This window comes from Polypterus senegalus, chromosome 13, assembly GCF_016835505.1.
Source record: "Polypterus senegalus isolate Bchr_013 chromosome 13, ASM1683550v1, whole genome shotgun sequence".
NCBI classification, from domain to species: Eukaryota; Metazoa; Chordata; class Cladistia; order Polypteriformes; family Polypteridae; genus Polypterus; species Polypterus senegalus.
In genome coordinates this window covers 68,915,260-68,927,296 of record NC_053166.1, presented here as the reverse complement: position 1 = coordinate 68,927,296, position 12,037 = coordinate 68,915,260, and the positions used below count along the sequence as shown (strand labels likewise).

The 12,037-nt window shown below is 36.7% G+C and overlaps 1 protein-coding gene across 3 annotated transcripts in view; it reads left to right on the top strand.

The window, feature by feature from the left end:
* slc38a5a (solute carrier family 38 member 5a) overlaps window positions 1-11,388 on the top strand; it is a 94,548-nt gene extending 83,160 nt beyond the window's left edge. For all 3 annotated transcript variants that reach the window (XM_039775561.1, XM_039775560.1, XM_039775562.1), the window contains exons 13-16: window positions 5,168-5,292; window positions 5,377-5,521; window positions 7,141-7,244; window positions 8,904-11,388. In XM_039775561.1, the coding sequence (XP_039631495.1) occupies window positions 5,168-5,292; window positions 5,377-5,521; window positions 7,141-7,244; window positions 8,904-9,008 (479 nt within the window). In that variant the 3' untranslated portion in view covers window positions 9,009-11,388. The remainder of the gene's footprint in view (window positions 1-5,167; window positions 5,293-5,376; window positions 5,522-7,140; window positions 7,245-8,903) is intronic.
* Window positions 11,389-12,037: the final 649 nt, after the last annotated feature.

The window sequence follows — 12,037 nt, the reverse complement described above, 5'->3', positions numbered from 1 at the left end:
GAAAACTTGTTGGACCCTCTTAACTCACACATATACACACACAAGCTAATAGATGCATAGGTATAATGAAAGAGTAAACAGTTTTACTGCAGGATTCTATTATTAAATAACCTCATCACGAGCAAGCAGTATTAAAAGCATAGTAGTCAGTGCTGTAATGTTAAGGGCAGAGGACATCTGCCATCCATTTTCTGACCTCATATTTTATGTAAGGGTTTCGTCCAGCAGCATTAGATGTGATGCAGCTCAGTTGCAGAGTACAGTTCCACACTTCCATACACAATCACAATGGGTTCAATTTAAATCCCACAATTAAACTAATATGCCAATGTTTGATATATGAAAGAAAAACCTTAATCTTTTGAGAAAAGCTCACATAAACCATTTCTCTTATGGCGAAAAAGAAGGAATGATGGAAAAATACAAAACAGAAGAAAGTCACAAAGTCATGTTCTCAACATCGGCTCCCTCCTGATGTAATTTGTTCTTGATGTAATCTGTGCCATCCACCTGCTATATCAATTCCTTATTTATCCTTTTAGCATGTAGTAGAATATACAGTAACATCCATTATGGATCCATTATTCATTACTGCTTTTATGTAAATCTTTATGTAATCTGCCAGAGATTGAGATTAGCAATTTTTTAATATTAACTGTAGTGTTAACAAATGTATTATAATTTAATTGCTATCTGCAAGTTGGGGTGTTTATGAGTATTTCCTATAATGGGTTGATACCCACACCTTGTGCCTGATATTGTCAGGATAGACTCTAACATCCCACAATATGTGGAATAGAAGCCCTGAATAGAAATAAGTAGGTTCAGGAAATGGAAAAATAAATGAATTGATAAAAAGCTCTTTAGTATGCATTGTTTTGAAACAATTCATGTAAGACTCTCCAGAAACATTAAGGATTCCAGCCCTTTTAGTTTATATTCCATTCTAGACAATATCTATCACTTATGTCATATCAAATCAGTATGTTGGGGAGGGAAGGGTGTTGTTTGTTTTTATTATATTTATTTTCTAATTTAACAGGTTTGTCACTGTAATACTATATGTTATGTTTATATCTAACAGCTCTTAATTGGCCCAAGGGGAGACTGGATATAAGTATGAATATGTCCTGCCATGGTGATTTCATGCCTTGCAAGAATGTAATTACAGATTTGATAATAGCTTACTAGAAGGTAAAAATGCTCCCATTTAACTATTCCCCACTGCCGAACAAGAATCAAGCAGTCACCACCAGTGAGCTAGTGGATGTGAATTGCTTTTTGATGCCACCTTGTGGTGTGTGGTGGCATCATCTATTTTTGCCATTCTCCAAGGAATCCCTCACTAAATGCTGCTGTAAAAAATGAAGGGAAAGTGCAGTTTGGTGATTTTTATACATTAGTATATTATAGATAAGACTTGCAAAATGTGAAATAAACATATCAATAGTATACAGTATGTTATATGTTTCATCCAACAATACAAACACAGTCAAACAGGGACTCTAAACTGACTCAGTGAGGGTGAGTGTAGTTGTGTGTATGATTGTTGGATTGTTTCTCCTTCCATTCTTGGTTCCTGTCTTGTGTTTGCTGATGGTTGTAAAAGTAACAACTCCTTATAACACCACACTAGAGAAGCTTAGCTCAGTAGATGGTAGGTAATAAAATGAAAAACTAATTTATACACTAATAGGAACTTTTGATTTGGCAGAAGGAGAAAAAGTATTAGGTCACCCATTTTACTGACTTAAAAAAACATGACTGACGTTAATACCTTTGGTCACCATCTGAATTTGACATGAAAGTAAAATCTGCCATGGCAATCTCATGTTAGACTACAGGCTTAAAGGTTGATCAAGTAATTTAATTAAACAAGATGTTTGGTCTGATCGGAAAGGAACAAATAGGCTGAGCAACCTGAAGCAAATGTTTTACTTAACAACAAGGATTGACAACACATGTCCTGTAGATTACAACAATACTACTGAATGTTTTGAGTTGCTCACAAGTTCTCCTGTCAAGACGAGAGTTACCATTAGATGGCAGAGGTTAGGTTAAGAAGGCACCATGCAAAGAAAGCAACAAGTTAAGAATATAAATACATTGCATCCTGTTTATAACAGATCTTGCATGGATGTCATTTCACTATCCACACTAAAGAGTACAGCACAGAGGGTGGTGTGGTGGTACAGTAGTTAGCCCTGACAACACAAGCCAAGCTAATGTTGCAGTCTACTCATGGTCTTTGAGGTTTGTACATTCCACTCATGTCCACATGAGTTATTGCCAGTTTTTTTGCAGTTATCCTTTAACGTCCCAAACACTCCTGTCAAATTCCTGGTTCTTTTGGTGTGAGCTGAGTGACAAAAAGTTAAACTAGGTTAGGAAAAGTGTATGGAGAGATTTATAATATATCTATGCACTTAATAGGCAAACACAATTGTTATGTGCAAGTTTAAAAAAAATGTTCCTACAAATAACCATGGATTATAAGCCAACCATGTCATTTTGATTCATATGTGGCCAGTGTGAATTAATAAAGCATACGTTTGTGGTTGCATTTTTTCACATGTTTACAGTGCAGCATATGCAAATGTCCGCCTTCTTTTAAGGAGAAGAAATGATCGTGCTTTTTTTAAGTGGAAAGATCTCTGACAGTTACCTTGTTTAATGGGCTGGCTACCTCTATAAGGTTGGTTCCTATCTTTTTCCCAATCATATCTATGTGGGCATAAGATTCTGTTGATCCATAATTAAATTATGTGGGTTTAATAATGGATGGGTAGAATACTAAAATTAGCCCAGTTTATTAAAAATATGTTTTGTCCAAATGTTCTCCCTGATGTACTGGTAAATGTCACTTTGATGAACTTGTAGCCCTCCTTGTGTATGAAGTGTTTAAGTACAATTTATTCCTAAAGATGAATCTTTATAAGTTTCATCCACAGCAGTCCAAATTTCAAACTTTGCAGAGTATACAGAAAAACCTTTCCTTATAATGTCATATTTCAGCAAGTTTGTTGTGCAAAGCCCATTAGCATAAGTAGGCATGTTTATTTTGCTGTATTGCATTGGTATTTGGCAAAAAAGATAACACAACAATTAAGAGTCTGCAGTAATTTTCTGATGCCACAAATATTAACAGTTTGACTTAGTCAGTATTTTTAAATACTTCAATTTGGGAAATAAATGTATTCATTCTTTAATTTTGACTCTAAGCAATGAGGGAACCACCACTGGCTTCAACACCAGATCACTGCAGTTCACACTCACCCACACAACCTAGTAGCATAATCTGATTATTTCTAGCATGTAAAGGGAAACCAGCGAGTGTGGGGAAATTTTCACATAAGCACAGTAAACATGTAAACTTCACTCAGCCAGTTACTGGGCCTTTGATTGACCTCCAAGTCCCTGGCATTGTAAGGTAGCAGTGTTGATCCCTGTCACCAGTAGAGCAGAAGTTACCAAAAGCACTAACAATTAAAAGGGGAAATTCACTGCTGAGAGCCCATCTTTACCCAGAATGTTATCCTTTTAATATCTGACTTTTTCACTGCACAGTGAATGATGTTGTGCCTCTTTTTTTCCTTTGGCCCTCCAGGGTGATTGCAACTGGTTGTGTTTTCTATAATCAATTTGTTAAACAAACCAAACTTCTACCTTTGTATGACCTCCCTTTCTTGTTAAGCAACTCATTATTTTCTTATATTCTGTCATCAGAATTGACACATATTGCATATTTGAGAATAGTTAAGGTGACTTTTAGTTTAATAGATTAATTTTTTAATACTTTGTACTTTTAAAAATGTGTCTATATCTTTACTACAGTATTTGCTCCAGTGTGAGGTTTGATGCTAGGCTGCCAATTTATTTCTGTTTAATAGGAACCATTTTGGGGAGAATTCTGAGGCGGTAAAACATCCCTGCTAACTGCAACACTTTATCCATATCAGGAAATGCAGTGCTGTGTACTGTGTACCTGTTCATGAGGTGAGGATTCTCAGGGTAATCAGCTTTTCTCAAGCATCCCTTGCCTCACACAAACAGAACATGGTTGTATATTTTTGTAGACTACCTTATAGGGTATGACACAATGATTGTTACTTTTGAAAGCTTGCTTCAGGTCACTCACTTTGTTGCATTATGCCTGTTAAATGTTGCATATTTTTAATCTGACATTTGACTTCTTTGGTTTTTCTAGACTCTCCCTGATTATAAGATCTGGGGTCATTTTTGTCTTGTAGGCATTTTGCTTTATAATCCAACTGGAATGTTATCTCAGTTATCATGTTTTTTTCCATTCAGGGCAAATTGCGTAAATTGATACCCTGGGTTCAGTTATTTAGTAATTTCCTCTTCAGGCTTTTTTTAGTATGTTTTTAGATTTAATACCTCAGACCTTTCTGTTTTACTTCAGAAATGTTCTGGGTAGTTCTAGAATATTTACTTTAGATAAATACAGAAATGTTATGCTGACCTCTGTTGTCAGCTACAACCTCATTATTGCCTTGGTAAAGAAGTCTGCCATGCCTTATTTTATATATCTGTTCTAACTCAATGGTCTCTTGTAATTTGACTACTATAACTGTTCTGTTTGTAGTTAATTCCTTGATACATACTGAATTTTGCAGCCAAGTTAAGTATTTTATCCACACCTGTGGTTATAGCTCCAAGGAACAAATCCTCATTTCTAGCTGTGGTCACTCTAGCTCTCCTTTATTCTTTCCATAAAAGTTTTCAATAATGTAAATATCTGTCCTATTTCAGGGCCTGTATTAGTTGTTTTTATCTGTAAATAGCACTTGGAACTTGTCTCATTAAACCTAATTTTCATGAATGTCCATGTAGTCTTGGATAGAAGGATTTCAAAGACATGTATCTTCTTTTTTCGGATGCTCCCGTTAGGGGTCGCCACAGCAGATCATCTTCTTCCATATCTTTCTGTCCTCTGAATCTTGTTTTGTTACCCCCATCACTTGCATGTCCTCTCTCAGCACTTCCATAAACCTCCTCTTAGGCCTTCTTCTTTTTCAGTTGCCTGGCAGCTCTGTCCTTAGCATCCTTTTCCCAATATACCCAGCATCTCTCCTCTGCACATGTCCAAACAAACGCAATCTTTTCTATCTAAAGGTTGGATTTTCTGTCTATACTTTCATTTTAGGCAATGTGGAGGCAGAACTCCTTCATACCTACAGCAAGGTCAACCCTCTGGATAAACTGATCCTTTGTGTTCGTCTGGCTGTCCTCGTTGCCGTTACCCTTACTGTCCCTGTTGTACTTTTCCCGGTATGTAAAACTACAGACTTCTTTAAATAAATTATATTGTTTCCTGAAAATAAATGCATAGACTGAAAATTTTTGATCTTCTAGATTCGTCGAGCTGTACAGCAATTGCTTTTTCCTGGAAAGGAGTTCCACTGGGTGCGACATGTAACCATTGCCATCTGTTTGCTTTTTGTTGTCAACCTACTGGTCATCTTCGTTCCCAATATTCGAGACATTTTTGGAATAATTGGTAAGATTAAGCAGAGAAAACCTTTTCATTATTATAGTTCATTTTTGTACACAGTAATATGTTTTTCAAATAACTACAGGATGTTAATGTTTGTATTTTATGCTTTTATTTATTTATGTGGAAAAAATACTTATTTCATTTTTACTTTTACTTTACTATGGCAGATTTTTTGGCGTTGTGTTTTGGAGATGTTTGATACCTTGTATTGGTCTTGCTGGGTTTTTTGCCGTCAATATTTTTTCAGCTAATGCACAAGTCAGTGTTTGAAAATATTATAATATTATAATATCTATAATGAGCACTTCAAATTACCAGTCAGTACTTTGTGGCTCCAGCAGTTAAGATCCTTTTTGGCCCTGCATATACAATAATGGGGTCACATTAAACACATTTCCATTCTTGCAGTTCAGCCCAATATCCTTTCACTTTTCTAAAATGTCCAATAACATGCATTACACAGTATGAAAACTAGATACTTTCAATGGAATTAAGGCCCATGATTATTATAAAATTAACTATCAGCGGGCAGCACGGTAGTGCGGTGCGTAACGCTGCTGCCTCGCAGTTAGCAGACCCGGGTTCGCTTCCCGGGACCTTCCTGCGTGGCGTTTGCATGTTCTCCCCATGTCTGCGTGGGTTTCCTCCCACAGTCCAAAGACATGCAGGTTAGGTGCATTGGTCATTCTAAATTGTCCGTAGTGTGTGTCTGTGTATGTGCGCCCTGTGGTGGGCCGGCACCCTGCCTGGGATTTATTTCCTGCCTTGCGCCCTGTGTTGGCTGGGATTGGCTCCAGCAGACCCCTGTGACCCTGTAGTTAGGATATAGTGGGTTGGATAATGGATGGATGAACTATCAGCTATATAATATGATCTGTAATATGCTATTTTGCTTAAGCCAAAATTACATTTTGTATTCATAATAATTATTTCAATTGTTTTTTTTTTTGCCCGACACACCCTGATGCTCCAGTATAAGAAAGTTGTCAGATTTGATCTGATGCTTTACTCATCTTGATGACTAGTTATACAAGACATTGAGTTTTTGGGGTTTACCTCTATTCTAGACCAGAAATAAAAAAACTTAGGCCATCTTTTTAATCCAACAAGTGTTTTCAGGAAAAATGATCAGAAGGACTTAAAGTTGTGCATGTCACATCAACCGACCCCAGAGGTTCATCTCCTAATGGGATACAAGGGTTCAGAGTTAATCCTTTTAACAAAACTTGGAAAAAAAATGGGGATTGGTAATATAAGAATGTACTGCAGAGTGTTGTCTTACTTAGGCTGTTTCGAGGTTACTGAAAAGGTCAAGGTTAAGGTCAATGATATGAAGTAAATTTTGGTTTTTGATCCTTGACTAGGGATGTGGCCCTCTAAGGACCTCTGTCAGGGGGTGAAAAATGACAAATACTTGATGCAGCAGTTCTTATTTATTTCATGAAGTAAATTATTACATGACCAACACGAATTAGGATAGCTTATGCTAATTCAGACTTTGTATTCTTATATAGGTAGGGCTGTTTTGTTTAAAAGTAAAATGAAGGTTGCATTGAATTAAAATTTACAAGACTACTTAATATGTCATTTTCTTCCTGTCATCTTTTTTTATTTTTTTGCAGGTGCCACATCAGCTCCAAGTCTCATCTTCATCCTCCCTGGTATCTTCTATATACGGATTGTTCCCACAGAGAGAGAACCAATGAATTCAAGATCTAAAATCCAGGTACAGTATCTTAGTGGAAGGTTTGTGTGGTTTCCCTTACTGAGTTTCACAAAAATTTCAAATAGCCTGACTGATTGATGAATTGATGTATACGTATTCTGTTAGCAAAGTGTTGTATGGCATGGTTCTGTATCCACCTTTGTTATTTGGTTTCTACGTCACAGAAGCAGTGATCATTTGCTGCGTATCCAACAAACCAGATGCTGTAATGCACTTGTAAGATCACATCTGGAATACTGGGTGCAGTTCTGGTCACCATAAAAGCACAAAGACAGCATCACTGTTGCAGTAGCTGTATAAGATTCATAGACTAAAAAGCATGTCCCATTGTGACAGACTCAGTCAATTACATTTCTTTATTATTGAACAGAGAAGGATACATGTAGACCTGCTATAGATCTACAAATTTTTTTACATTTTTTAAAGCAGTGATAAAGTGCTTCTTCAACAATTCTTTCAGAGAAATAATGAATCAGATACTCAAGGACATTAATGAAAATTAAGGGGAAGAATATTCAAGACATATACCAGGAAGCATATCTTCATACAAAAGGTTGAGGAAATTTAGCACATGCTACCCACTTAACTATTGCTGGGCTACTGAAATGTTACTTTAAATTGTATCATATGGTAGTTGTGGTCTGTTTGTTACTGACTCATTAGATTTTCAATAATTATATTTCTGATGATGGAGTGTTCGCAGCTCATAATTTTACAAGGCATCAAAAGGTCTTGTTCACCGAATACTGTATACCAGTACCCAATTTTTAAAACTGTATGGTTCCAGCATTTTAATATTTTTAGTACTGTAAATAAATGTTATTTTTCTACCCTACCCCAACACACAGTAGTCTATACAGGGTAAAACAAGCTTTGACATGCTGGAGACCACCTCCTTGCTTTGTTGTGATTGATACTTCAAGAGGGATTCTTCCTTGACTAGACACAATTGAGACTTCATGGGGTATCCCCTGGTTGCTTTAACACAATTGAGACAACACACGTACCTCAAAAATACCCCTCTATCTTGCTTTGATGTAATGAAGACGTCACCTACATTGGATGCTGGAAAGAGGGAAGCAACACAGAGTGCAGCACAATGGTGTAGCACACCGTGGAGACATACAATGCACCAGGGTGGCTGGAGTAAGACCAGGAAGTTTTAAAGTTATCCACTATTTTCTTTGGAACCATTTTGGTACCAGTACTAAGGTCTGAAAGCTGGTGTCGATCCAGTGTCAGACCAGGCTGCTGTTATGGGTCCTGGTATTAATGCTGTGGCTACACTGGCTCTCATGAGCGTCACCTATAGATCGCTGTTAGTTTTGCCACTCCACTTGTACATCCAGAGAAAACAGCTATATGTATCAATAAGCCATTCAACCTTCCCTAACTCAAAGCATCAGAAAGGGGACTGGTGGATGTTATCTGTTGTGATGACAAAGAAGTCAAAGTGACATGAGACAAATAATTGAAATTTTAAATGAAATATAAAAGAGTAAACATTGTGAGCGATACTCATGCTCAATCAAGGCTGTTCTGTAGTTCTGAACAGTCTTTCATCTTGATCCATAGACAGCAAACATTTGTTAAACAGAGCCCTCCAAGGTTCTTTTCCACAATTTATGCTAATTTATATATGTTCTTTCCTATTTCCAGGCTGCCTGCTTTGCTACAGTTGGATTCATCTTCATGATTATGAGTCTATCCTTCATCATTGCGGACTGGGCCAAAGGAGGAGGAAACAGTGTAGGAGGACACTAACAGGATCTGAAGAAAAACAAATAAACCAAAAATATGGCACAGTAAAAAAAAATACAAAAAACAAAACCAAGACAAACCCCGTCCCTTTTTAGCCTTCTTCCTACAGACACGGTTGAACAGGCTGACTCAATGGTGGCTGGATACCTGATTACTTCATCCCATCAGGACTCATTGCTGGAAAAGACCTTTTATTAGCATCTGGTAGAATGCTGATGCTAATGTTATTTCTTTTGGTTTATAATTAATTACAAAAAAGAAAAACAATTCAGATTTTATCAGTATTTTAAAAAATGGAAGAAATGGACATATGGACACGGAAGAAAAGTGTGGCTTCTGGAACTCAGATGTCACAACGTTTGTATGTTTTCTTTGGAGAACAAGTGAGCAGTTTTCCAGTACCTCATACTCTACAGCAGTCGTAGCTGGAGGGTTATATTTTATTACCTCATTTCACCTTTTTGAGTGATAAAAAATGGTGGGAGGAAAGACAATACCATCAAAAGCAGACAAACTTAAATTATGTCACTTTTCTTCATCTTCTCACTCCCTCATCTTAACACGTGACACTTGGTTCTGGGCCTGCTGATAGCATTATTGTGACATTCATTATTATGCAAGAAAACATAACAGCATGGTGTTCATCTAAACTATGAAGAAGATGGAAAAATTTGTGGAAAGTTTATTCAAGTCAACCCGTGACTCCTTAAATGCTCCTTTACTCCAGATTTAAGTCAACTTTTGTATCCTATTTTTACAAAATGCATATAATCACACTTCACTACAAAGTCCTCACAGTTAATAAATTATTAGTTCCAGAGCATGCATAACTAGATGATCAAAGCAACGGTTCAGAAAGAGCCACCATAAGGTCCACATGCAGGAAAGATTATGTGGGCTGTGCCAAAAGTCCAGATGTTGAAGAAAACAACAGGACCTATGAAAAAGTCTAAAGCCTAGATGATTTCAAAATTTTTGTACTAGTGAAAGAAGTAGTTAGAAATATAAAGAATGATTGAGTGGTGTAGGAATCAATTGCAATTATTTTAAATCAATTTACCATAAAATGTGTGCAACATTTCCCAAAAATGAAGATGATGGCCCCAATACATTTTGAGTTAGGGTTTCAGATGAATTGCTGAGTGATGTAAAGTGGAGCCTTCTAGCACCACTTCTCATCACCAAGTGCTATGGCTGGACTCATCCACAATGGATAGGGATGTGTTGTGTGGCTTCATTTCTTAAAAGACACAGAACATTCTTAATCATGAGGAACACCAACGATCATCAGGTATATCCACTTTCCCAAGACAATGAAAGTAAATTTTCCTCAGGTGCTGTGCTAGAACAGAAGGAACATTTATCAAGATGGAAATCTCCAAAATATTACTGTTAATGCCTCAATTCTGTCTAAATATATAACAAAATATCAAAATGCCCCTTACCCTGCAGGCCTTGAATGAATGCTGATGAACATGCCAGAGAACATATTAAGAGGACCCAATGCAAAGCACATCAAGACAGCAACAGACTATTTGAGAAAATGAAAATCATGTAAAAACAACAAGGGTCATGGCAAGTGTAGAAGTCAACATGACGCTGGGCTAAATTTAAATTGTATATAGTAATGTTTTATGCTTTGTATTCACATACAAAGCCAAATATAATTATATAATTGGGTGTTCATCCTGTTCATCCTGCTCTCTAGCAAGGCACCATGTTAAGAACAAAAAATCAAATGATTTGGTATACCAGTCCTTATTTATTTCTTATGTCTTCTATATAATAGGCAGCTGGCCTCATATAAAAGAAAATCGTTTACTCAACTGATCTGGTTCATGCCTACACTTTTGTCAAGCTGTTAACTAGCAAAAGGCTTAACTTATCATATTTCAAACTGGCACATTTCAGTAGACTTAGTAGACTTGGACTCTCTTACATGAGAGGTTTGGTCTTTGAGTTGTCCTTAATTCAACACAGCCTTGTGCGTACGTTGGCATCTTACATTCACTCAAAATGTAAAAAAAAAAAAACTGTACCAAAGACATTAAACCAATTACGAATGTTGGCCAAACAAGGCACTTATGTAGCATTTTTTGGACTGTTATTGAATCACAAATGTCAACGGGGACCAGTCAGTATTACCGTGTGCTACATCAAAATCTGCTAGGATCTGCGGGAAAGTTCAGATCAGATTCTGTTGATTCTTAGATTAGAACTCAAGCGGAGAAATCGATCTGATAACATGCAGATGTTTTATGCTCCTGGTCACCGAAAACCATTGGTCAAACAAAGCAATGAAATTTTAACTATATATGTATATATATATTTTGACTTGTCTATTATTTGGGGTCATTAAAGCTGTCTAATTTTAAACTGTTGTTATTTATGGCTATTTGTGTGGTTTGTTTTATCTTCTTCCAGGAAATATGACGCCACAGTGGCAAGCTTGGCTGCTCACAAATCCATGCAGGTTTAGATGAATTGACTGTTGCATGTGTGCATCAGGGAGCCCTATGATGGACAAGCACCCTGGTCCAAAATGTTCTTTGCTTTACACTGAGTGCTGCCAGGATAAGCAAGCTTCAGAATCTTATTTTAGTACATCTAACTTGCAAATTGAGTTTTGACAGGGCTGCAGAAATCATTTCAACATGAGTCCCCTAAAACAGTAATCTTCAAGAGTGTTTCTCATTCTAAACCAGGAGGATCAAACTTGAGGAAAACAATATGAAACAGACTTGACCTGCCATCAGTCAGAAAAAAATGTGTGGTCATTACCTGTAATAAGCAAACTTTCATAAGGGGATCGTGAGGCTATTTCTCAGACATGAATTTCATCCCTACAAGAACCAGCTCTTGTGTTTTTAGAAATCCTCGTTTTTGTTTTTACACTCACCAAATCTTAAAATGTAGTGTGTACAGTGGAAACAGCTTTTATGCAGTATGTCTTAAACGTCTTAATAGCCTGTATTCTCCCTGAAATATGCTTTATTATATAAAACTCAATTTATGACAAAGCCTTTCCTGAA